Source organism: Bacillus rossius, chromosome 1 (assembly GCF_032445375.1).
Source record: "Bacillus rossius redtenbacheri isolate Brsri chromosome 1, Brsri_v3, whole genome shotgun sequence".
NCBI classification, from domain to species: Eukaryota; Metazoa; Arthropoda; class Insecta; order Phasmatodea; family Bacillidae; genus Bacillus; species Bacillus rossius.
This window is the reverse complement of record NC_086330.1, coordinates 72,577,305-72,604,011: the sequence shown is the minus strand read 5'-3', so window position 1 is coordinate 72,604,011 and position 26,707 is coordinate 72,577,305. Positions and strand designations below refer to the sequence as shown.

Here is a 26,707-nt window from a genome sequence, read left to right as displayed (position 1 = left end):
ATGAGAATAAACTTAGTGTGAACAATGCTATCCTGAAATGCTGTGACGTTTTTGGAGTAGATAATCACAGCGACAGACCGACAGGATACGCTCCCCCCCTTGCCGTCAGCGATGTTTATTTTGACAGCTCAAGCAATTATCTTTTCCACGTCCCTTCGCAGCGCAAAAAAAAAAAAGAAAAGAAAAAAACCCGGAATGCAGATGAAAAAGTAACTATGCAGTAAAATAAATATATTTACGGCCCTGCTAAATTTTTCTATTCAATAAAATTAGAGGTATTAGTGATTTTTCAGCAGAAACTGCTGTGACTAATAAACAAATTGTATCATAATAACTTAAACTTATAAAGTATTTATCAACGGCGAAGGACAGTCGTATAAGCCCATAAAAATATTTATTTTACCGAGAATAGACTATACAACCTGGCTTTTGTTGCACGCGGTGTGGGAGGGGAGGAGGATGTTGACAGTTTCTTACGCAGAAGGTTGAAACAAGGGAGGGAATGTGTTGAAATGTTAGCTGTTAAAAAGGGGGGGGGGGGGGGGAGGGGTTGTTTTTACATGGTTTGTGGCTCTGGGAGGGATTAGCCCTGAAGAATTAGCAGGGGATGAGAGAGGTAAGCGTGTCGCGTCACGTCACGTATGACGTCAAGCCCCCGGGCGGGTAAGATCGTAAGATAACGTGACAGCTGAGACGGCTTTTCGTGCGATAGTGGAGGCGCCGAGCTCGGCTAGACACTGCTGTGTGGCCAGTCTAGAGGGGTGGTATCTATTTTTAGCCGTCTTTTGTATGCCTGCCTGCTTACAGTACAGCTCTCACCAAAATAAACGTGAACACACAGCGCCCAACAAAGTGTAACAGACTTGTTTTTAAGCCGATTTTACTCAAATTTTCGACTTTTCTGCTCAAATTTTTCACTGTTTCTCAAAAAAACGGTCGTATAAACGGAATGGACGCATCAGAGGGGGGTCGCATCGGCGGGATTCTACTGTAATGGTACTTTTCGGGGATATATTCGCAGTGTAATATAGAAATGATGTGATTTTCGCGAATGTACTTACTTTTCGCGTTTTCATGCGAAATTCGCGCGAATTTTCGCAAAATTCGCGATCGCGAAAAATTCCAGGCCCTAATAATAGTCATAATGCATCGTGTTCAAGTATTTCAGACAAAACAAGAAGTATTACGGCGCGCAGATTGTCATGAAGATCATGCTTAAGTTGGTCGCACTTTAGTTTTAAGCAAGTTAACTGTAAAAGCACAATCGTACAAAATAAGGACTCTTACCAAAAGTTTAAGTCTGATGCTGTTAGTTGTACTAGCAGGAATATATTTGACATTATGTAGATACCGGAACAGAAATGAACAGATGATTCACATGGAAAAGGTTGTTAAATGAATGTTGCAATGAAAAAAAATATACATTGGCCTGACAGGATTGGTGTGAACCAGGTGGTGATATGCGAATAAGCACTTTAATTATTGAAAAATTAAAATGTAGTTATCTGAACAGTAATATCGGTTTCACTGTCAGTAAAGGATTGTTTGGAAAGGTACGCGACATGAGTTGAAGGTCACGCTTGCCAGCTGACTGACAATAAATAGAGCCACGATTATATGGTAATGCGCGATAAAACGAAATAACACCGAAAACCGCTTGAAAACACAAAATAAAACAAAATTGTGCGAAATCCGCGATATGTCACGAAAGTTCGTCTATCCTGATTATTTACGTTTTTTTTTTTTTTTTTCCATTCTGTAAAGACAATTCACTATCTTCAGCACAATCAAATATTTCTTACAGTAACTAGCAGCCATATATATTATATGCGACGGTGATTCATTATAGATTTTAAAATGAAGTCTCGGAATTAACGTAATATTTTCTTTAAACGGTAATCTTGTGTACCATAATAATTTAAGATGTTGATAACTATGATACAATGGCCGCCGTTCACTTTCTGTAAATACAAAAATAACAAACGTCCAAAATATGTTTTTCTAAGATTACGTTTTTAATCATTAAAATATTACACACTAAAGCACATTGCTTTTAGTGTTTATTTAAAATAAAGTACGTAGGCTACGAAAATAAAATTAACCCTGCTTAACGTAACGATTGTAAATAATAAATAGTACATGTTTATGTCGGTATTAATTTTCACGTACGTATGTTGGTATTCGGTATGCATTTGTATTCGCATCTATTCTCCATTGTTTTGATCTTTTCAGCACGGCAAGTTTTTGCGTATTGAGAGGTTAAATTCTTCCTATGTGATTAAAATTTTTTTGATAATGCCTAAAACGAAGGTTGCTGCCAGTGACCGATCGAAAGAATTTTCCAGCGAAGGATTTTATATCAGTGAAAAAATTTTAATGTGCAAATTCTGTAACTGCAGGCTAGACTACGAGAGACGCGATACGCTTGTGAAACATGTCGCGAGTGAGAAACATAAGCGTTTGAGGCAAAACTCATCTGTTAGACGACATCCTTGTCTAAGAGCCTTTAATGCCATTAATTTGCTGTTCAACACAAGAAATGTGAGTAGGGTTAGCATAGAAGATGCAAACCTACAGAAGTCTCTGCATAACTTGCCTTCTGTTTCCCATCTTCCCATTGATACATTCATACATGGCTATGTTGCTTTCAAAAAAATAATTGAGGATGAACTTTCATTGACAGAAACAAGCCAAATTGATGTTGCAAAGGTACTTTGCTCCCTTAAAGGGAACTACAGTGAATTTGCTCAAGCCAGTTTAAGGGCAATCTGGTTCCCAACATCAAATGTTGATGCAGAACGTTCATTTTCCAGGTACTCACTGGTAGTTAGTGACAGAAGACAACGTCTCACTCCAGAAAATGCGGAAAATTTAACTATGATAGCATTTCAATAAAACCGTCTTAATAGTTACTTTGGAAGTGCTTAATTGTGCAATTTTGTAAAGTATGTGATTTTAATTAAGTCGTGAAATTTTTAGTAGTTATTTAAAAGTTTGAATTTATGAATTTGCAAATGAACTTAATTATCTATGAATTTGCAAATGAACTTAATTGTAATTAGATCATGAGGTTTTAGTGTTTATTAATATTTGTTTTAATAAATTTGCATGTCATACAGAAAAGCAAGAAAATTTTGCCGTGGGTATTTTAAGCAAAACAATAAAACCATATAACACCGAAATCTTTATTTCTTTACACCGAAATTTGTCTTAAAATAACACCACAAAATCTTGACTCTAACAATAAAGTACATACCATGTTACTCCCTTTACACGGTGTTGTATTTGTCATACAAAGTGTGATGGAAGGCATATAAAGATTAATGGTGTGACACATTTTTAGTTGAGTGTTATTCTACGCATTTATATTATGTAAAGTTATATTTTACTACACAATTTTGGAACACATTAAATAAATTAGCCTTGCTATTTATGGAAACTAATGATTCAGAATACGCGATTTCGAAAAACACAAGCATTTTTAGGAACGAATTAGTCGTATTAAGTAAGGGATAGGTGTACATAAAATTCCATATAAAACAGTTCCTTGAAAAACATGCATAAATATATGGGCATATCAAGTAACATAGGGATTTTGTTATTAATATTCAAATTACCTTGGTGGTACTAACATATTTATGTTACATTAAATTAGTGATGCACCGATTATACTTTGCCAATTATGATTACCGATTACCGTCTATTACACCAATAATTGCAATTACCAATTACGATTATCAGTTTTTGTGTAAAGTTGAAATAAAAAACAAAGTCTTTTACTAAATATTCATACTTGAACACCTTTTTATTGAAATACTGTAATCAGATTTTTATATATTAGTGCACTAGGATATGTAGTTGTAGATATAATAATTATTTTTCTTTAAAATGCACACAAATAAAACACACTAAATTTTTTTTACGCCTCAACTTGTAAAATAACTAAAATATAATGTAGCTTGAGAGTCCACTGTTGGTTGGAAGAGTTTAGATATTCAAATTTTTATTAAAAAAACACTAGCATATTGAGGTTTTCTGGAATCAGCCTATTTCTTCTATCTGTCAAAATAGTTCCAGCAGTGGAGAATAACCTCTCTGATGTATTTTTTTTTGATACCATTGCTGGTAGTGTTTTTTGTGACAGTGGACGTTTTTCAGGTGGTCTAGGAGTGACATCAGGATCATCTACTTCACTTTCCCAACTTTTATTTATTTTTGCTGAAATTACTTCACTGGAATGAAATTTTTTTTGCGTTTTTCCACATGTTTGTAGTTGTGTACGACTTCCGGTTCCCGCAACTGCCTCGTGAGATGAGTGTTCCACATATTTAGCATTTTGGTTTAGATTCACTTATTAAATCCACCGAGAAATATTTCCATATGTCACTTTTCAATCTTGAAGACGTCATTATGTTGAACAACAATCAAACTACAAAGCTAAACTACAATGTTTTTATGTTAATGGCCATTGTCTACGAAGAAAAAAAACTGCAGTAATCAATATTCATGACTTACTATTGCAGTGTTGCCAACTTCAATTCTGATCGTCACTTGTGCAAACATTATGGTTGCAATTTGGTATTTTATTTTAGTAACTCCCGTTAATGACTAAAAAGTAAAAACTAAATTTTAAAAAAATGCCAAATGATCACCATTTCAGTTTATTAATTACTAATTAGCATCACGTGAGCCTACTTTTCTCAGTCCTTTGAGAAAGGGAATTATGTAGCGGCAGTGGAATGTGAACCAACGGCGCTATTGTGTATTTGTGCGTGTTGTCGATTCCAACCTCACATCATACATAACAAACATGGCCGACATACGGTACGCAGTGAAAATTAGTTAGGCGCATCGTTTCTACGATGCCATGTCCAATTTTTTTTTTTCAGATTTACATTTACTAATATAAGTAACATATGCCATATTGTGAATTGTGACAGCTTTAAAAATGCATTAATTTTCTTAACTAAATATTTTGTGCGAAGAAATCACGTGTGTGATTTGGCTGTGGCCATGGTAAATATTGTGACAATAATTTAATACCATTCACGACGTTAACTTAACAGGATAAATTGTACAGTAAGTAAATGAATTGAAAGGGGTAAATACTGTAAATAGTAATACAGGGCAGTTATGTATGTACGAGCACAATTCATGAAACAAGCAAATATTATTAGGCGAGTGTATCTATGTACACTCAGAGATGTTGACATTCCCTACCTTCCACGGTCATATTCGTTAAGAGATTTCAGCAGTTTGTAGTTTCAATTCAAGAATTTATTAAGGTTTAAACTTTAAATGTATTTTCTTTTCTTTCAATTCGTATGGGTTTCAGCAACAAATTTTACAATAATCGGTAATCAGTTATAACCTAACCTGGTAATCGCCGATTACGATTAATCGGCATTGGGTCAATAATCGCAGTTGCCGATTAACCGGCGGCATAATCGGTGCATCACTGCATTAAAACAACTTATCCAAGTTTTATAATATGTGAACATTTTTATTTTATATTCTTACTCATTTACATTCAAACTGTAAATTTTAAGCTTGTTTACATGTTGCACAGTTCTTTTTTTTTATAATATAAAGTAGAAGTACCCATAGAATAGACAAACTATTATAGTTAGGGAGATAAGAGCCAAAGATATTATCTTAGTTCCAATGGTCTTTAGGCCAACTGATTTGCTTTAAACTAAGTATTACAGATTACGGTACAAATCTCAATTATTTATTTCTCAATTTAAAAAAATAAATTATAATATGCTCATTATGTCTTTGAAGAAAGAGTAATTACACACAATATACACTTTGGATTTCGATAAAAAAAAATTTCTCTGATATTTCCTACTTGATCTAATTGTTTCATTTCTATGTCAGCAGCCATGTTGCATTTCAAACATGCACAAACAGTTCTAGTATTATTTACACATACATTGTATTTCAGAACCGTTCAAAATGCACGGGCAGTTCATGAACAACCCACCAATAGAAAATAGCCTTATCGTAACCAGTCAAGCTTTTAAACAGTGCCCTAAAAATACATTGTACTGTAACAATTTATTTAGCAAAAAAAATTATACGTAAAATTAAAATGTGTTTCTTTGCACATATATCATGATAGACTTTGAGACCATCATGGTAACAAAAAACAGCATTATTGGAAATTCGTAAAACTGTCAATACCTGCAAGAAGTTGATGTGGCAAAACATTTTTATTTCTCCGGTGACACCATGAACTCTCATATCAACCAGAACTAAAATGAAATAAAGTACAGAAAAACTATACCTGAAGAGGAAAAAGTTCTTTTTCATTTATTGTACTGAAACTGTTCCATATTTTATTTTTTTCTAATACAGTAGAACCCTGTTATAATGTTTTTCAAGGGAGCACAAGAAAAAAACATTATAAGCAGGTAATTGTTATAAGCAGGAAATCTCAATTTAGCACTTAACAATGTTCGAGCTTTGTACCAGTGGACTCACCAAGCTATGTAAACAACTTCAATGTTAAAACCAAAGATAGTATACTTGATACATTAATTTTCTGAAACAAGCCAACAATTTTTCAACTTCGTCTTGTTCCCTGGTTAAATTTTGTTTGTCTTTAAAGATACACTGCCACATTTTTTGTAAAATTGTCTCACGATTCATGACGACAACATAAGAGTGAGAACGTCTACTCCTTCGCCACCTGAAAATGTTTAATTTTGGGATTCCTACGTACGAATGAAAAAAAAATTATTTTTTAAGCAATAGAAAACACTTTTAGTTATGCCCTCGCTCAATGGTTGGCAACTTAAATATCGTAGGACTATGTACGTGCATCTGAATACCCACTGGAATGGCAAGGAAGAGAAGAGTTGACTAAGGGTGCCAACTGACACGTAACTATGAACATTGTGTACCTTCAGTATATTGCATAAAATTGTATTTTAACAAACTTCATATATTGTATGGTAGTGATTGTAAACATAAACATACATAAAGGAAACTTTTTATCGTAAGTGTTGGAATAATTTGTTTTTAAAACATTTTTTTCCCATTTATTGAATGTTAGAAAGCAAACATTATAAGCAGGAAATTACACTATTTATGAACGTTATATGCAGGAAATAAATACATTGTCCTTATGGAGGAAATATTGGGACTTTAAAAATATGACATTATAAGCAGGAAAACATTATATGCAGGAACATTATAACAGGGTTCTACTGTATGTATAGCTACCAGTTGATTGACTGCTCTCATAAAACAATATTTCCAAGACCCAATGTTAACAAAATATAGCTAATTTAGTGTTTTAAATCTATAGAAAATGACTAGTCATAACATTGCGACAATTTTGGAAAACCCTTCCATTAAGTACGTCTCTATAAGGCAAAGTCAAAATTTTTGGTCCCATCAAGTATTTAAGAAAGAGAATTCACTGAATGCATTTAAATATTGGTACATCCCCAATTCAAACCAAATCAAATGCTTCCTTTATAATAATTGAACTCAAAAAGTTTAAAAAACACAACCAGCAAACTCACAAAAATTTTAATGGCAAATCCTTGCACATTGCCATCCGTCTGCTGCCCTTGCTTGAACTTGATGGGCATCCTGTTCTGAACAGCACTGCCCACGCGAGAGATCACCTGCCCTTTCCTCCCAGAGTGCAGCTTCGACAACACCAAGCGCTGCTCGTCCAGGGGCTTCTCTGGGACAGGCCCCTCATACCCCAGGGCCGCCTGCCCCACTGCCATCGTGAACTTCCTGTGCATCACAATTGTTCCACTTGCAGCAACTGAACTGTTCTACATACACAAAGAAACTGGGGAGGTGGTAGTTTTCAATTACACAAATACAGTAGAACCCCGATTATCCGTGTTAATGAAGGGGACGAGTGAGTCGGATAATCGAAAATCGCGGTTAGCCGAGTCATGCTTGCCTCAAAGGTCATTAGCCCACAGACAACCATCTGTGGACATTCGGAGATTACATATAAATAACGACCCTAATCTCGGGAACCGTGAGGGGTCGTATCTATTCTCCGTTCACTCTTAGCTGAGTTTTGAAATAAAAAACACCGTCGTATCACTGCGCCGCGTCAGCTAGTGATAGGCTGAATTTATCTTGCATGCCAAGCACTAGTTGCAACACACACAAACTTCAGTACAGTCGGTGCTAATAAAATAACGGAAGTAATATAACAGGAAAATGGTGCCGTGACCTTTCACGACACAAAAGGAAACAATGTTTATTTTTTGAATAATCGATAAAATAGCACCGTAACGTAAGACAACAATATGATAGTGTTACAATTTGGTACTCACCTAATCACTATCTGGCAGTGGTGCTATCCCTTCCAGACTTGAATCAGACCTACCACCACTATCTTCGTCCCTACTGTCGTCACTGTCACCGAGAGGAATGATTTACTGGCCCCAACAGCGTGACACATTCACAGTGAGGAGTTGAAGTGGAGCGGTTTGCAATTGAAAACAAAGGAATTCGGTACAAACGTTTACAAAAGTTATCTTAAGAACATTATAAAACTAGATGTTAAAACTTTGAACACATTTTAAGCATTTTAAGGAAAATATGTTAAGTCTTCTACAGTTTTTTAAAGAAGTCTGTTACTTTTTTCTGTCGCGACTTGTTTATTTTTCGTTTGATGTTTAATCTTACTTTTCTTAATGTAAGAATATCTGAGAACTCACTATCTTCTTCCTGTTCCATAAACTGTAAAAGTGTTTCTGTTGACTCTAACGCAGTTTGCAGATTCACACGTTTTGCTGGAGTCAAATCTTCCCCGTCGCCCTCATCACTTGAACTGACATCGGCGGCCGCGCATGTGTTCGAACTGACAATGTCGTCATCACTTTTAATTTCATACCCAGGAAGCAAGACATCAGTTTGTAGCCATTCCTCTATGTTTTCTTCATCAACATGAGCAAATTGCTCATTTTTTTATAGTCGATTGAAGCGAATCAGCAAAGTTTTCCGTCTCAATGTCTTCTTTTTCAAAGCCGTGGAAGTTATCAGCTGAACCTTCAATGTCACAATACAACTTCCTCCAAGATCTGACTATGTTTACTTTCGAGACCATTCCCCACGCCTTAACAACAAGATAAATTGCTTCCTTTAAGTTCATGTTTTTCCAAAACTGAACCATTTCCCTATCTTCCTCCAGCAGTAAGTTTAAGAGTTCTCGTCGGTAATGCCTCTTTAATGTTACAATAACACCTTGATCCATTGGCTGAATGAGCGCAGTCACATTTGGAGGCAAATAGGATACAAAAATATTCCCATCTGCTGATTTCAACTCGTTTTCATTTGGATGAGATGGTGCATTATCTAAGAAAAGCACTGCTTTGACCGGCAAACCTCTTGACTTCAAAAATTCAGAAACATGTGGTACAAATTTGGAATGGAACCACAGTTTAAATATTTCTCGAGTCATCCAAGCAGATTTATTGTGATAGTAATCGGCTGGAAAATATTTCATTTCCGTGCCCTTAAATGATCGTGGCTGTTTTGCTTTCCCGACACACACTAATTTTAGTTTATCTTCTCCACTAGCATTAGCACAACACATGATTGTGATTCTCTCTTTACTCGATTTGTGGCCAGGCGCAGACTTTTCTGCTGATGCTGCAAGTGTTTTACTTGGTAAGCACTTCCAGTACAAACCAGTCTCGTCTCCATTATACACTTGGTCGGGAACTAAGTTGTGTCTGTCAATAATTCGCTGGAACTCCTTTTTAAATGTGCTTGCCCCTTCGGTATCGCCGCTAAGTTTTTCACCTTCCAAGGACAATTCTCTTATTCCATGACGATCTTTAAATCTTGCCAACCAACCTCGCGATGCTCTGAATTCTTCTGTCAGGCCTAGTTTTTTTTTAAAAATTTGAGCCTGCTGTGATAAAATTACGCCACTTAGTGGTACACCCTCCGACCTTTTCTGTTGAAACCATTCAAACAAACAAGCGTCCAAGCTGCTAAATGTGGATTCTTTCATCGTCTTTCGTTTATTTAATCCACTTGAAGTGTCAGCCTGTGAAGCAAACTGAAGGATTTTTTCGCGATTTTTTATGATGTCGCGCACTGTTGTGTTACCGACATCAAACTCAGTCGCAAGTTTTGCAATCGTTTCTCCACTCTGAAATCTTTCTATAATTTTTGTTTTGCTGTCGATTGACAGTACCACTCGCTTTCTTTTCTGTTCATTTGATGACATGATTAAATGTTACGCTCAACACTTCCGCACAACACTACGGTATAATCCGTCGGAATGCAGATCACTGTTACAATACATAAAATTATCACCACCTTCACGCTTCAACAACGTACACTAATGGACTGTCTCCATGCGCCGGGTAATCTCTGTGACACGGCGCCGTGCTGCGCGCGGGAGTGTACAGTCCAGTCATGCGGGCATGGAATCGCGCACCAGTGCATAATCTATTCACGTAACACGGAACACAAAAATAGTATGTACAAACGTTTGTATCGACTAGTATTTTTTTTAACTTTCTTTGTATATAAACATGACTGAGTCAAAAGTACTTTGCCCAACATACATTTTGCAAAGTATTTTAACATTTACATACATATTGAGTCATTGGTTATATGTAACTAAAAAATTGGACTTGATGGACATAAATCGCGGTTAATCCGCGAATCGGATGATCGAGTCGCGGATAATCGGGGTTCTACTGTAACTCATAGGAAAACTTATATAATTTAGATGTTAAACTGGGACACAAAACGGAGACTTGTTAAATCTGTGAATACGAAATTACAAACAGTACGAGTATGAATATTCGTCAGCTTTCAATACTTTACAATCTCTCACAAATGTTTACATGATATTACAAAACAAAGCAAGGTTGTTAATCAAATATCTTGGCATAACAGTGAAGAGTAAAAGACTGCCACACTGCCTAATTTTTTTTCAAATAAAGTATAAAACCAATTAAAATATTTATAAACAATGTTACTTTATTATGCTTTATTTTTTATAACCATTATCCTTCTTATGCCTGAACTTCACATAGAAGTTTTTTGTATCAATAGATGCATTATGTTTTTGACTGCTGTCTTCTGTATCTGATGATGTAACAGATTTCTCATGAGACATGTCATTCAACTACAAAAGTAAAGCAATGCATAGTTTTTTGCAGTCAATGTAAAAAATTCCATGTGACTGAATGTAGGCATTACACTGCTCATCATTTCCAAATGTGAACATTTCACTGCACCGCATGGCCACCATTACAGGTAAAAACTAATTTTTAGCATAATTCACCTAGTGGTTTTTACAGTGTGGAGATACACCACCAGTTTGAAAAATGCAGTTGTACCAGTCTTCTTTTTTTAAGTATTTTATACACTTCAAACGGAAACCCATTTTTTAAAAATCAAGAGACCACTGTAAAAATTCTAAAAAGCCTCATTAAAATGGTTGTAATAAAAGAAAAATTACACTATCAAAGCTATATGCACACACACAAATACACACACAAATACACACACACACACATCTATATATACACATATATATACATATATATACATATATATATATACATATATATACACACACACACACACACACACACATAAACACACAAACTTCACTCAGTAACCTATGCATGTAAAGGAAATAAAATTATAAAGTAGACTAACTGATAGGCTGCCTCCAACTCTTCTTTGGGCTCTGCAAAGTTCTCGAAGGCCAATCTATACACCTTATCTGCATTTTTGAAATCCTTAATTCGCTCAAATTCATAGGCCCAAGACCTATAAAATAAGGCAGACTTTGTGCCAATGCCATGAATAAACACAGAATTGTACAGTTCCTGTGGATGTACCTGCAGTTCAATCTGCAACACAACAGAAAAAGTTAACAAACTCTGTAACTAGTTTGACATAATGTCAAATTATTGTTAATGTTATATTTATGAGTGATTTATTACATGTTATTAATGCCCCAGCTTTATGGGGTGCTAATCTAAGAGCAAGCTTACATACAATGCCTGAATTAAAAAATGGGTTTTGCATCCAAAGCTTAGCTCTCCCAGAATTGTATTATAATATTTTATAATCTGGAGGAGCATTACAGTAACCTGAAATTTTTACATTATTAAAAAAATCAAACTGGAAAACCATGATTCTAAAAACCCAATTATTAAACTAAAGTGAAGCAAAATGGCATATTAGTTACAACACTGGATTCACATTCCATAGGATCCTCCAAATCCCAGCCTGTCCATTGTGTCATGTAATCATTCCAAGTAAATGCTGGGATGGTACCTTAATGCTTAACCCAGGCTTCTTTCTAGTACAATATTGTGCACACCTTATACACATCAACCTATAATGAGCTTGCAACATGTTAATGACCACACAGTATACCAGCCAGTGCAGTATAGGGACAGTTCTATATTTCACTACTTTTCTTGGGGAAGTTTCTTGTAAATAAACAGATTATTATTCATAGCAGCATTAGAAAACAAAATTTAACATTTTTCCCTTGAGTATTAATTCTAGCCCATTTTAAGTACATGTATCCCTCACTTAGCACGACTAATTCGTTCCTATAAATACTCGTGTTATTCGAAATCATGTATTCTGAAGAATTAGCTTCCATAAATAGCAAGGCTAATTTATTTAATGTGTTCCAAAATTGTGTAAGAAAATATACTTTAATGTAATATAAATGCGTTGAATAACACTCAACTATAAATATGTCACATCATTTATTTTTATGTGCCCCCCATCGCACTTTGTATGACAAATATGACACCGCGTAACGGGAGATACATGGTTATGTACTTTATCGTCAGTCAGCTGGCTGACTTGCCCACCCAGTGTGACCTTCAACACAATTGTGTACCTTTCCAAACCATCCTTTATTGATAGTGAAACAGGTATTACTGTCCGGATCATTACATTTTAATTTTTCACAAATTAAAGTGCTTATTCGCGTATCACCACCTGGTTCACACCAATCCTGTCAGGCCAATGATTATTTTTTTCATTGCAACATTCATTTAACAACCTTTTCCATGTGAATCATCTGTTAATTTCTGTTCCGGTATCTAATGTCAAATATATTCCTGCTAGTACAATCAACAGCATCAGTCATATAAACATTTGGTAAGAGTCATTATTTAGTATGATTGTGCGCACAGTTGACTTGCTTAAAACTAAAGTGCGACCAACATAAGAGTGACCTTCATGACAATCTGCACGCCGTAATACTTTTAGTTTTGTCTCAAATACTTGAATACTTATGAGTGATCAAGCACGTACAGTTACTGGCAGCTGAGTGAACAGACGTTGCTTTTGTTTGAGTGAATTCCCTGCCACTGGCTAGACTGAGTTCACGGCCCGATTTGTGGCCAGGCGACGTAAAAACATTTGGTCCTTTACACTCCATAGCCGCAATTTAACTTGCCATAGCTGATGTTTGTACAACAGCCGATAGCGCGCGCATCTCTTCCACCCTTGTTTGACTAACTGTATCCCACGGCACATCTGTTGTTTACAGGAGTTGACTTTTTTGAAGTTACAGAAACAGACTTCATGGCATCATGCTCGACTTTTTTTTTGTCTGCCAAGATTTCGTGCTAACTGAAATTTACAGACGTGCTATTCAAGACTGGGGCAGTAAAATTCACATCACGCTAAATGAATACGCGCAATCTGAAGACGTGCTAAGTGAGGGATAGGTGTACCTACATGCATGTATAAATTAAAAACATTTTAGTAAAAAATTGGTAACAATGTCTATATATAAACTTGTACCATATTTATTGTCCACTGCCTACAAGCTAGAATTAGAATTAGTATTCACTTCCTTGTTTGCCTTTTGTGTTAACATTTGTGCACAAGTAAGAAGCCCATGAGAATTGAGCTTTACAATACTCCATGGACAATTTTTCCCCTGTATCCCTATTCTGTATCATTGTTACCAACTGTAATGATTTTGAGAAAAGAAAATAAAAAAAGGCACATATGACAGACATGAAACTTCTTTGCAAACCTTGACTCAAAAGTAAATTAAGCGGTAAAGCGGCAGAGAGAGAGAGAAAATAATGATTTTGATACTTCATATAATTTTCTAAATAAACATGAATCAACTACATTATTACTCACGTCAAAAATAACTGCACAGGATATCAATAATTATTGATCAATCAATAATGATTAACTAACAATAAATATTACTCACTGTTGAAATACACCATAAAGACTGAGTAATTACCGTTTCTTAAAACAATCCTGTCATTTGGAACATGCCAAATCTCTGAACTAAATATGAAATTCATAAAAGGTAGTGCTATCTAATATCTATACTATTGGTTGAACAAGGAGGAACGCGAGTGCGCTGGTAGCAAATATAAAATTCAAGGCACTCAAGGCTAACTGTATAAAATACTGGTGTCTATTTTATGGAACAAGCAAATGTGCACAGACTTTGTTATATTCTTTCATTAACCTATTTCTATTGGTTATATGTATTTTTAAGTGGGAGACAACTCAGCACACAATGAAGACAACAAAAATGAGCCCAGGAACATATATAGCATAATTCTCTCTTTATGCCTATTCTGTCCTTTTAGCATCAGAAACGTTTCACAACAATGTTTCACTAAACCGTTCCATTAAAATTCTGCCTTGAAAATTTACTCTCATCGTGTCCAAAGAAGTTTCACTTCAATAAATAAAACAAAAATTTAACCAAGAATAAACAAACAATTCTGCAACATGGTTTGCTGAAGTAATTTTTGGTAATATTTTAATTCTATAAGAGTTATCTTTAAGTAATTAACATGCTCCTGACTTCTTGTACATATTTTCAGATTACAGTAAAGGTTTCTTTACTTAGAAATACATACAAACACAGGCAACTCTCAATTATACAGCCATAGAGAATAATAATTCTCTCCAAGTAATAATCCTCTTTTTAAGGATATAATAAAAAATTTGTTTAAAAAATTGAGAGAAAAACCTATGGAAATCGGCAGAAAAGTAGTTTTCTTGTAATTTGGCTGCTGCACGCTGCAATTCTCTTTGAGAGTACAAAACAATCCAAGATGAAAATAATTTACCAGAAGTCGCCAGCCGATAGAAATGTGGCTAGAATGTGATATCCTACAGTTGCTGCCGCCCTGTTCTGCTGTTCTTATATTGCTGACGAGCTGTGCATCACTGAGAACTGCATGTTACCGCTCATATAGTTCTCAACGGTAACACACACAACAGACATAACTCCAGATGTTCGGAGCTTCTGCCCACCCTTTGTTTCCATCCAGCCCCTTCCAGCGCTAGTCTCGGGAACAAGACAATGCTTACATGTTCAAGAATAAAGTGGTGCTGTTATGGTCAGCATGTGTGAAGCAGTGGCTTTGACAAACTGAGACTCTTAGATTTATGGTTTAGCTGGACCCATAGAAAACTATGCGATTTAAAGAACTCGACACAACATCACATATTATCCATGTTTACTTTCTGGAAGCCTTTATTTATTCCCTAATAGCTAAAGGGCACAGCTATCTAAGTATTTGTACTTTATTCCAGCAGCAATCATACTAGTGATGTGTTGGTTCTACTTTCTTTCCAGTTTGGTTCCAATTCTTAAAAATCGGTTCTTGGTTCACCACCACACAATTTACAGTCACACCAAAGATACAGCATGTCTTAAAAAATGTCATGATTATTTGAACAGTATCACTGCTAAGTGCCCCTCTTTACCATAATTCACCACAAACAAGTCACCTTAACCCTAGGTAACAGGTGATTACATGTCTTACTAGATGGCTACAGTAGCACAGATCCTACATCCTGTGGAGCAGCAAGGTAACAACTTTTTTTTGCTGAGTCAATATTTAATTTAGGCACATAAAAATTTTGCTTGAGAAAAATGTACAATCTGTTCCCAAGAGATGAAGTAAATAACAAAGGAAATAATAAAACTATTAATTGCAATTGCAATTTATGTAATTCAATAGGTAATGTATCCCTAAGTTAACAGAGATATGTTAAAAGAGGATACACAACCATGTATTTTTGTTTGAGTTAGTGATGTAGGGCTGAAAGATGATAAACATTTACAGTCCAATGAGGAGTAGACAACTATAAATCATGGTACGTAGTTTATTTTTAATTTAAGATTTAAAGTAGTATATTGAGCCTGTGTTATTTTTCCACAGGTCTACTTTTGGTTGAAAAGATCATTCCTGACCACAAGTGAAAAGAGGAACAAAATTAATGTTGGTATCTCGGCACAAAGAACTCTTTGAATTACATTGCACACATCCTGCAGGAATCTGGGTGGGCTTAACACCCTCTAGACTCGAGGTCTGCTTTCAAGCACATGATGCCTTCAAAAGTGGTCCCTCCTTCCGTTCTACAGTGTGCCTATTTCACAATGATGCAGTTACTATTTGCTGTTCTTCTATTACTATTTTCATCTTTCTGTCTCACTATACAAACATCACATATAACATTACAGTAGTTTATACATCATAATTTAACTGGTTAACAAATTCTTCAGTAATTTCTTGAAGAGGAAATCTTTAACACAAATCATGCATCATGGTTTGAATAGATTCGGACCAATTTCATAAAACCTTATGCAACTTAAAGAATAATCTTGATCATATAATGGTAACAAATCTAATTTTTTAAAGAATTAAAATGTGTGGCTCATAATAGCTTATCATTATGGTAAAAGAAAAGAGAAATAACAAATATTATCATGTATATATTAACTAAATACCTTCCCTTCTGCTTTTCCTACATGCTGAGATAAATTTTTAGAGTACAAAATAGTTTTTAAAGTGTGCCGCCAATTAGCATTTTTTAACACTAGTCTAAATTTGAATTCGAAAAATAATTTTGCCAGTCATTTTTTTTTTGCTGCTAAAACTTAAGCTATTTCCGCCTCTTGTACACTCCCATTTAATCTTTGTAAGGCAAGCCTTCCCAATGCTGTTCCCAGAGGTAGATCTGATTTTAACCGATCCAGTGCGAGTCAGACTGTGCGCTCATTTTATCCCCGCTTTCACGCACGGCCATCGCCTGTAATTCTCCTCCGAGCAGTGACAAGAAGTGCTATGTCCTGCAAGCTATTAGAGCAGCTAGGTTCAGAGAGGCAGCCTTACGCGAGTGATTTCTGACACGATCACGAGTCGTTTTGCTGAAGCTCTTGGCACGTCGCAGGCCTCTGCCGAGAGTGTTTCCCACTGCCCTAGCACATTTTCCACCCCCCTCCCCCCTCTACTGCCTTTCCAGGGAACCATGCCCAGTTCACTGACCGGCCATCAACCCCGGTCCGCCTCAAGGTCTCAATACTAGTCTGCGAATGTACCGCCCTCTCGTGGCGGATTTGCGAGTTATTTCCCCTGTGTGTTTGAACGCCCGCTAAACGCCTGCCCCCTGGCGCCTCACGCAACAAGCAGTACCCTGTAGTTCATTTCCAAGCCACCAGAGTGCTGCACTAATCCATTCCATAAGCTCCATGCTTTAGCAGACACCTCGTGCGAGAGATGCACAAGTCTATCTTTTCTTGTTTCGGACACCCCTCAGTATATCGCGCTGCAATCGGCCAGTACTACCAACGTCGAGATATCAAAGTCTCAACCACCCCCTTAGAAATCTTAGGAACATTTCGGTCCGGAAGCCGAAGTCTCCCCCCCCCTCCTTTTCTTTTGATTGACTTCGCCGTTTTAATTGTGAGTCGCTGTCGCCCTGAAAAACACTTCGCGCCGCAAGAGCAGACTGACATCATATCCTCGGCGAGCCACACCACAAGACTTCAGTCCAGTCGTCGTTCAAATATGTAGTAAGCTAGGCAAGGGATGTTGTCCCTATAACCATTTCTTAATTAGTAATTAGTCAGTCTGCGTGCCTCGTAGAAATAGTCATGCTTCACTAATGATAAATAATATTTTACTTATTTTAAATTATGGAAACGTCCGCGACAACCGCATGTACGCGAGCTTCGCATTCTGGCAGGCTACTTTGCTGATGCTAGAAGCCACCTCCCTGTCTGGTGAGTTTTCGTCAAACTTTATTCCCCAACCATCACCGTTTTTAGTGTGCATTTTCTGCCTATTTTGCTAACTGTCTGTGAACCAGTTCTGATCATATTCGATTTGGAGCTTGTTCACAGACCGGATCCAAGGGCCGGATGTGGACATAACTACACCACCCTCGACTCCTTCCTCCAGCAAACAGGACGACTAAGGCGCCCTGACACCATATTAACAGCTCACCTTCAGTCAGCGAACGTCAAATCTTCAGTCCTCCAGATTTTTGTTATGTCTACAACGTAACCATTAGATCACGACGTTGACAAGATTGGAACATCCGAAATTTCTCTTTACGGGACTTTAATCACTCTAAGCGCTAACTCTGGGATTGTTTACTTTAACCTTTTTATTGTTTCTGATTCTGTTTTAATGATGTCAAATGAAACCTAAGAGTAATTTTCTAATTAGGGCCAGCCCATACTTTAAATGATGTAGTTTTAATATATTTTAATATATTTTAATATAATTTAATAATTTTAATATATTTGTCAACCAATTCATTGAATGTTATAATTTAAATATGTTTTGCCAAGACGCATACATAAATTAAGTTACTTTTTTAACCTGTTTGTGGAATCCATGTTTTTTTTTAATGATGTTAAAGGGGTGCCTCCCATTTCAGGTCAAGATTTTATATTTACAGTAATTACAAATAAACTTGTAGACTTTTTCAATTGTTTAACTTTCACGAAATGAAAAATATATACAGCGCATACGTTTTGCCTAATTAGCTGCAAAAGTTACATTACATATTAACATTTTTGGGTTGTACAAATAAGGAGAAATTAATTTATTGCAGAACTGAAACTGTTTAGGTTTAATTGCAATGCCACTGGCTACTTCAAGAGATGGTTTGAATTTCTTTAAGAAAATATTAATTAATTTTACCCAGCATTTCAAAATTCTCAAATTTTTTACAATTTTGACAGCCAAGAAACATGAAATGAGTACCATATCATGAAGTAGCCAGTGGCATTGCGGTTAAACCAAGAAAGTTTCAATTCTGCAATAAATTTAATTATCTTATTTGAACAACCCAAAAACGTTAAAAATGTAACTTTGGCAGCTAATTATGCAAAAAGTATGCTCTGTACATATTATTTATTTCTTGAAAGTTAAACAATTGAAAAAGTCTAAAAGTTGTACAGTAAAGTAATTAATATAAATATAAAATTATGACCTGAAATAGGAGGCACCCCCTTAAAGTAATTAAGAGTTCAATAAACATAGAGGCACTTATATCTAGACGAAATCACTTGGGTTATTATTTTGCCTTTGAAACTAAAAGATCCACCAGTCACCCAAAGTAATTTTAAAGGGACATTTAAGTTACACAAGTGAACAAGAGAGTATGTGTAACAAAAGTGTGTTATACTTTGGTTATTATGTACTTTTTTCTTCTGCTCATAGCAGTGCTAGTTTCACAATAACAGTTATAGATTGCTTTATCACAGCAGCAAGCTTCTCAAGAAAACTATAATTTAATCATGTAAATTAACTGTAGGTAACTTATCAAGAAGCTAGTTCACTTTGACTATGCTCATCAAATGAAATCAAATCTGCTGGAAGTAATTCAAACCAAAATTAGGACATTTCATTTATTCACATGCATGGTGTGAGATAGTGTGACATAAAATATGTACCACGTAATTTGAAGTCATTACAGTTATCATCTCTACAATTACAAAACGCTAATATTTCTTCAGTGGTATCTAGCCACCAGACAAGCAGTGTTCATAGGTTGGATTCGCAATCCGCCCATTTTTCTATCACGTGTTACGAGCCTGTATTCGCTTCCTGAAAAGCAGCACTCACCCTTCTCCACTCCCACATCACAGGAATAAAAGGTCATGAGCAGTGGAAATTGAACCTAAAATAATATGCAAACAATTCAATAATATAGCCTCCTTTTATTTTTACCTTACAAAGTTACTGAAAATCTACTTAGATGAATAGAAACAACATTCACCACCCTGTCCCAAACTGCATGATTTCAGGATTGCCCCGAGACCAAAATTCTTTCACATCGCTGCAGAAAAAGGTTAGCCAAAGTGCCCCATATGTTTTAGCAACCAGCATGCGTAATTTTTTGTAATAAAATTAATCATTTTAATATTTAGAAATAAATTTCTTTAAAATATATATCCCCTACTTATGAATGAAGTGATATAAATTTAATTGTGTTTAGGTATTGAATATGTTACACCTGTACCCTAACTGTACTCATAGTGTACAACAGGACAAGGCCAGTCCCTTATTTTTAGGGAACAGATTTCAGTGTCCTATCTGTGACCTATGTATTGCCCAAATTCTGCACATGCGCAGAGCTCAATTTTTCGTTGATTTCATCCAGATGATGGACCAGCTGTGGTGGGAATATAGAAATGATATAATGGAAATAATATAGGCTACATATATATATTTAATAAAATATATTTCCTCAAACTACTTTATATGATAGTTGTAAAATGGGAAATTGTGTTAGTGTTATATCCGGCTAAGAGGCTATAAGCAATACACTCACATAATAAATGCTTATTAATTATTTCAGTAGGTCCTTACCTTGTATGGGTCTCAACATCAACCATAAAACAACAAATAAAATGTTGAAACATAAATGAAATATGTTAGTTATGATTATGTTTTTTACATATATTATTAATGCCATTAACACATACAATATGCATTCATTTTAAAAAACAATCTTTGCAGTTTTTAATATAAAAGTTTCCAATTAATAGTTTGATTAATTAGTTTAACTGAAAGATAATATTTAAATAGTTTTTCAAACTATGTTAGTTAACTGAATGATTAAATGACACAAGTATTCAGCTAGACTAGACTAACTAATTCAGTTCAAAATGTTTTTAGTGTGACTATCTGCCTCGAGTATTTCACATTATTACAGAGTAATTTTAGGTTGCTTAGCTCAGGGAGTAGAACTAAAGATTCTTGTGTTCAGGACCTCTGGACCTATCCTTCATTGTTTCAGGATATCTGGAACGAAGCTAGGAAGTTGTCTACCACTACCACTTAAGTGAGAAGCTGTATTCTGGAACATTACTGCCTCCCTTTTGGTTGGCTTAAAACTCCTAAAATAGGAAAATAGGATAAGTCTCGCCAACAATGGCATCAGAGAATATCTCTGACTCTTAACATCAGCCTTCTACTACGCAGTTGTATACTAGGACAATGACAACTACCTTAAGTCTGATCAAAGTACAATTCAGACTTCCTAGACTTAGACTCTGGATGAATCACAGTAATCACGTATCTTCCTGTCTCCAATGCAGGATCCCTGGACCATTGGGACTGCCACATGCACGAGAGACGTCTTGCCACGTCCAAAGTCTAGACTCGACATTCCATTTCTGTTTTCTTATTACTGAAGAAAAGTTACTATTCAATTTCGTTCCCTGGCCAAGGAACAAACTTTCTAAGAGAAACTATGGAAGACTCAGAAATTCCTACTTGGCGAGCTTAGTAAAGGTGTAGGTGAATATAATGAAAAGTGAATTGATGTCTGCATAGCTAAAAAGGGAACAATTAAACGAGAAAAATATGTAGAGAAACAAAAACCAAAGACATATAGAATCAAAACTAGAAATCTCTAGATAAAACATATCTGGCTAAGTACTGGTTCGGTCAAATACACAAACTCAATACAATGACAACATAAATGTACGAAGTTAACATATTTAAGATTTAAAGAAACGCAGATTTAGGAAATACTAATAATAAAATTAACATGTAAACATGTCTGATGTTTACACCGCATCTGGCACCATTAACTCATATTATTCAATTTTGTGAATTTTTTTTTAAATATTTTAGTCTTATTATATTGGAAAGATTGACAAATGTTCTTTCCATTGGTGACATTAACTTAATTTTGCATTTTATAGTGTTTATTTAATTCAAGGTTTAACAAGGCTAGAACATTATCAGAGAATACTATTCTATAATATGTATTTACTATTATTATAGTACAAATTTAACACACGAACATTATTATTCATACAAATAACAACACTTATTGCATATAGTCTGTTATCTTTGTCTGATGTTTTTTGCTGCTCCAATATTTTAATTGTATTTTCTTATGTATTTTACTGATATCTTGAGATACTGCTGGATCACATTGATTATATAAAAAGTATTTTTCTAATAGATTCGTTGCATCAAGTGCTTAAGAGTGGGATAAATAGCTACTAGAAATTCCAGCTGCTTGAAGCGTAACATGTGCGCCTGATATTGTACGTTAGACCGATATTGCTCAGAGTCCCTCGCGATAGGTGACACTTCTCAGTCCCACGATAAGGACCGAAAGGGGTGGGGTGGCACTGCGAGGCAGTCGGATTTAGTTTTCCTAGCTGTCGCTGTGTTAGCTCGGGATAAATGAATGGATGTTCATTTATAAATGGCGAAAACAAACGCACGTGTTTTAAAAGGTAATGCTCGTGGTAAATTGCATTTGTCTGTGCGAAGAAAATGGAATAGAGGTAAAAATCTAGCAAATTGGAGAGAGAAAAATAAGTATGTACACAAATTATTTATAGTATTCATGAGTCATTTTCAGTGTATAGCTCCTTGATTTAAGGTTAAAGGAAAGCACAAAGACTGAAGAAAGTACGCCAATTGCAGAAACTACTTCTGAGAATGCTAAAAGCAAGAAGAAATTACGTTATGAATAGTTTATATTGTGTATTTTATTTTGTAATAAAGGAAAAACCCTTTTACTTCAGTAACTACTAATCATGAAATATACATGTGTTATATATGTGATACATTATATATAAAATACATTTTAGTGTTAAATGGGATACAAACAAGAGATCTTAATATATATAAATCCAGTGTCCTGATGTTTGTTTCCAGTGAAATCTTCACCAAGTCAACCGATTTCGATGAAAATTGGCATTTATGTGTAAATTTTGCAACTTGAGAGATATAGTAGTTTTTATTTTGATTAATGGTCTTAATAATTTATAATAAATAACAAATAACCTATCGCCATTGGTAAACAAAAAATCATAGGTCATAAATATACAAACAGTAATTGTGTGACATTTCTCTATGCCCAACACACTGACATATAGCGCTATCCAGTTTGCTTTAACTCACAGACAATAAAGCTCCATGTGTTTAGCCCGGCAACACCGGGTACTGCAGCTAGTACTTCTATATGCTACGTAATGAAACATCATGATAGCTTTGAAAACTTGTAATATTTTTATGTATATTATTAATTTGTATGTAACCGCGAGGTAAACTATTGTAACTTATGTATTTTGTTTACAAATCAGCTTTACAGTTTTGTGTAATTATTCGTATTTTGTGCTGCGCTTATAAGTGTTGGAACTGCAAAATCTGTAAAACTTATCCCCCAATAAATGCCTTGCAAAGTAATATCCCACGGTATATTTAGTTCATTTAATTTTTATACAACTATTATTATTTGGTTGAAAATAAGATGTATGCCAAGTAACCTAAAAGCAACTAAAAATTATTAATTGTATATCCACAATCCAGTTAAATATTTGTAAATAAATGGTACTATAAAATATATATGTGCAAAGAATACTCTAAGAATAATGTAAATGAGGTGGATGCGAATGCAATGACAAGAGAAATGCAGAGCAACCCGACAAGACATGTGTTATCGAAAACCAGACCTTCAACCAGTTGCAGATAACAGCTGAAACCCGACCACTCTAATGGCGAGGATTATCTACAGCGCTCGGGTCTTGCTGAAGGGATGGAATAAAAGTGTCCTATGTCCAAACAGTGAAGTGGCAAATTTTCGGCTCAAACATGAATGTGCAGTGACTTAAGCGTGTGCAAGTATTTCGCAATTATATGAAGATAATTAATTCCAAAAATCATATACTATAAAAGAATGTTACATGTAAATCGTTCAGTTTTTACTTTTTTGTTATTCCGATTACTTTATTTTCTGCAAGATGTCAAATTTGCGCTAATATAAACATTTTTACTAATTAATTTTGCTTATTAATAACAACATTAACCACATTCTGACAACTGGGATCATTCATTATACGTTTCCTCAATGATGTGTAAAAATCTCATTCATCTGCATTAACTGGTTTGACCTCTACTTGCCGTCGCATTGACCACTAAAACAGCTCTAAATGAAGCCCTTTATCGCCCTCTTAATAAACTTTTTCTTCAAACAAAGATTTTCGTTTACTCGCCATGTTTACAGTGTTGCGTGTGCTCCGCACACGCACATCAAGATATGCCGCGCGGCGCCTAACCGCGCGCCGATGCAACCCGCACAAGGAAAGTGTTCACGCGCTGAGCGCGCAAAGTTCGGAGCCGCTCGGGAGCCCTCGGGGAGGCTCGTTTTGGCGGGCTGCCAACCGGACATCGCCGCAGGCGCCGGTTCCGGTTGCCCCGACCGAGAACATTCTGCCATGTTTGATACGAGCAGTTCGCAGAGTATAAAAGGGGGCCCATATTGCGGTGAAGGAGGAGACTCGTCGCGACCGCCAGCGACACCAGCCGGAGGCCCTGCTGGCCTTGGCTGCGGAAGGAAGCTACACCGTCTACACGTCTCGCCGGCCTGCCGTCACGCTGCCCGTTGGAAGAAGCTACCACTTGGTAATGTACTGTTTCGTCGTAGACACTTATAAACCGAGTGGGTAGAAAACTTAGAGCGAGAAGAGGGGCAGTGGTGACGGAGGCAAGGCTTGGAGACGGCAGTGTGAGCTCGTGAGTCCCGAGGACTACCGACTGGACATACAGCACTTAGGTGCGAAACCCGGCAGTGACACCCGAAGAATAAACCCAGTGGCCACACCGACCAGCATTTCTGGCGCTAAGATAGTTTGCGCAGATAGTCACTGGTAATCCATGCATCGAGTTGCCCGCAGAAATACATGTCGACAAGAGTCGACGAGCTGTTAGAGTAATTATTAGAGGTCTGCGTACCTACGTAAATACATGCTATATGTATTAGTCATCTTGTGTACAAATAGTATTATTTTAGTTACTGATGTTTGGTAACTTGTTCATTGACAGAGGTCAACAATATATTTTCTTTTACAGTCTGGGAATTTATGTACGTTGTAACTTAGCTTTTCTTTGACGGTGTACCCAACGCCAAGCGGCGTGCCAAGTATGAGAGCACGGGCAATTGTAAAGTTGATGTGTTAAGCTGCATTTACGGTCTCATAATTGTTAAATGTTTCTGTTCGCAGACTTTCGAATCAGAGCCACGCCGCAAATAGGAACTGTTTACGTTTTCGTCATTAATGTTGCAATGAATAATTTCTTGTATGATCAGTAATAAATGTATTCAGTTGTAATAGCTTTCAATGACTTTTCGCCACACTCTGTTCCCTTCCTACTCCTTGTTCCCCTCGTGTGTTTAACACGAGAGGCTACAACAGTTCGAAAGTCTGTAAGCAAATGCGAAAATTATAACGTGTAACGGTGACTGAGGTAAACATGTGCAAGTTCATCATACAAAAACATAAGACAATATTCCTTAGAATCTCCGGTACGTCAGTCGAAGTAAACATGTGCTAGATAATACAACAGCAAACAAAAGAACATACAAAGCTGCAGTTCTTATCAACTTCGGCAACTTAGAAAGTACTGCCAAATGATTTATAATGCCGTATTGTTCTCATTAAATAGAGTGAGCTTGATGCTATATAGAGTGTATTATTGTATAGAAAACAAGGTAAACCAACCAAAGTCAAGCAATTTCGACGTTTTAAGGAGTTTGTCGTTAAATCAAGTGACGTTATAAAGAGTTTACACTGTACTATGATCAGGATTTCAAGTAAATTCTATAACTTTCCCTCACTAATTCTAACTTCCCACAGTTTCAAGAATGTGGACAACCCTGATAAAATATACCAAGTTAATTATGTTATTCATAACTTGGTAAAGTGACACACATATTTTAAATACTACAATCCAGTTTGTAGCTGGAACTGGAGTTTTAAATAATGTTAGGTTTTTTTTCTAATTTAATTTAATTTAAGGTAATGCACAAATAATCCATACAGATTGTTTGTGAACGAAAATCTTCCACTATTCATCAAAGAACACTACTGTAACCATAAAACTTCATCTCCTACATCACCGATTACTAACCCCAATTCAAAATTAGTACATGTTCATTTTTCATGGAAGGAAGAAGTTCTTAGGAAACTCACAATGAAGAATAATTCTCAAAAATAATTATGGAATTCCACTGTAAGTGAATGACATACAAGGTGACAATATGACAACAATAAATTAAATTTTCTATTTTTAATACTGATTCGGCTTATAAACTTCCCACCACTTAGAACACTTAATGTTACATTTATAATGCCACACACATCATGCCTTACTCACAATTTGAAAAAGAACTCTTCATCTTGTACCAAAGTTAGTGCTTTAATTAACTGCTGCCATGTGGAAGTTCATGTGCCCGAAATAGACTGACATTAATTCCAAACACCCAACTCAATAAAAATGAGAAGTACTTAAGAAACCTCTGTGGCACCATTTTGTAAATAACCTTTTTCAGTTGATTCTGTTAAATTATAAGTTTCCAAGCAATGAAACATAACTTAATAGAAAACTCAACCGTA

The 26,707-nt window shown here is 35.8% G+C and overlaps 1 protein-coding gene across 4 annotated transcripts in view; it reads right to left on the bottom strand.

Annotated features, from left to right (window-relative positions):
• LOC134537618 (mitotic checkpoint serine/threonine-protein kinase BUB1 beta-like) overlaps positions 1 to 26,707 on the bottom strand; it is a 222,425-nt gene that overhangs the window by 147,850 nt on the left and 47,868 nt on the right. For 3 of the 4 annotated variants that reach the window (XM_063378288.1, XM_063378282.1, XM_063378272.1), the window contains exons 4-5: positions 11,677 to 11,873; positions 7,536 to 7,758 (exon numbers count right to left, since the gene is read on the bottom strand). In XM_063378288.1, coding sequence (XP_063234358.1) covers positions 7,536 to 7,758; positions 11,677 to 11,873 — 420 coding nt within the window. The remainder of the gene's footprint in view (positions 1 to 7,535; positions 7,759 to 11,676; positions 11,874 to 26,707) is intronic. The other variant, XM_063378296.1, reaches the window with a different exon arrangement.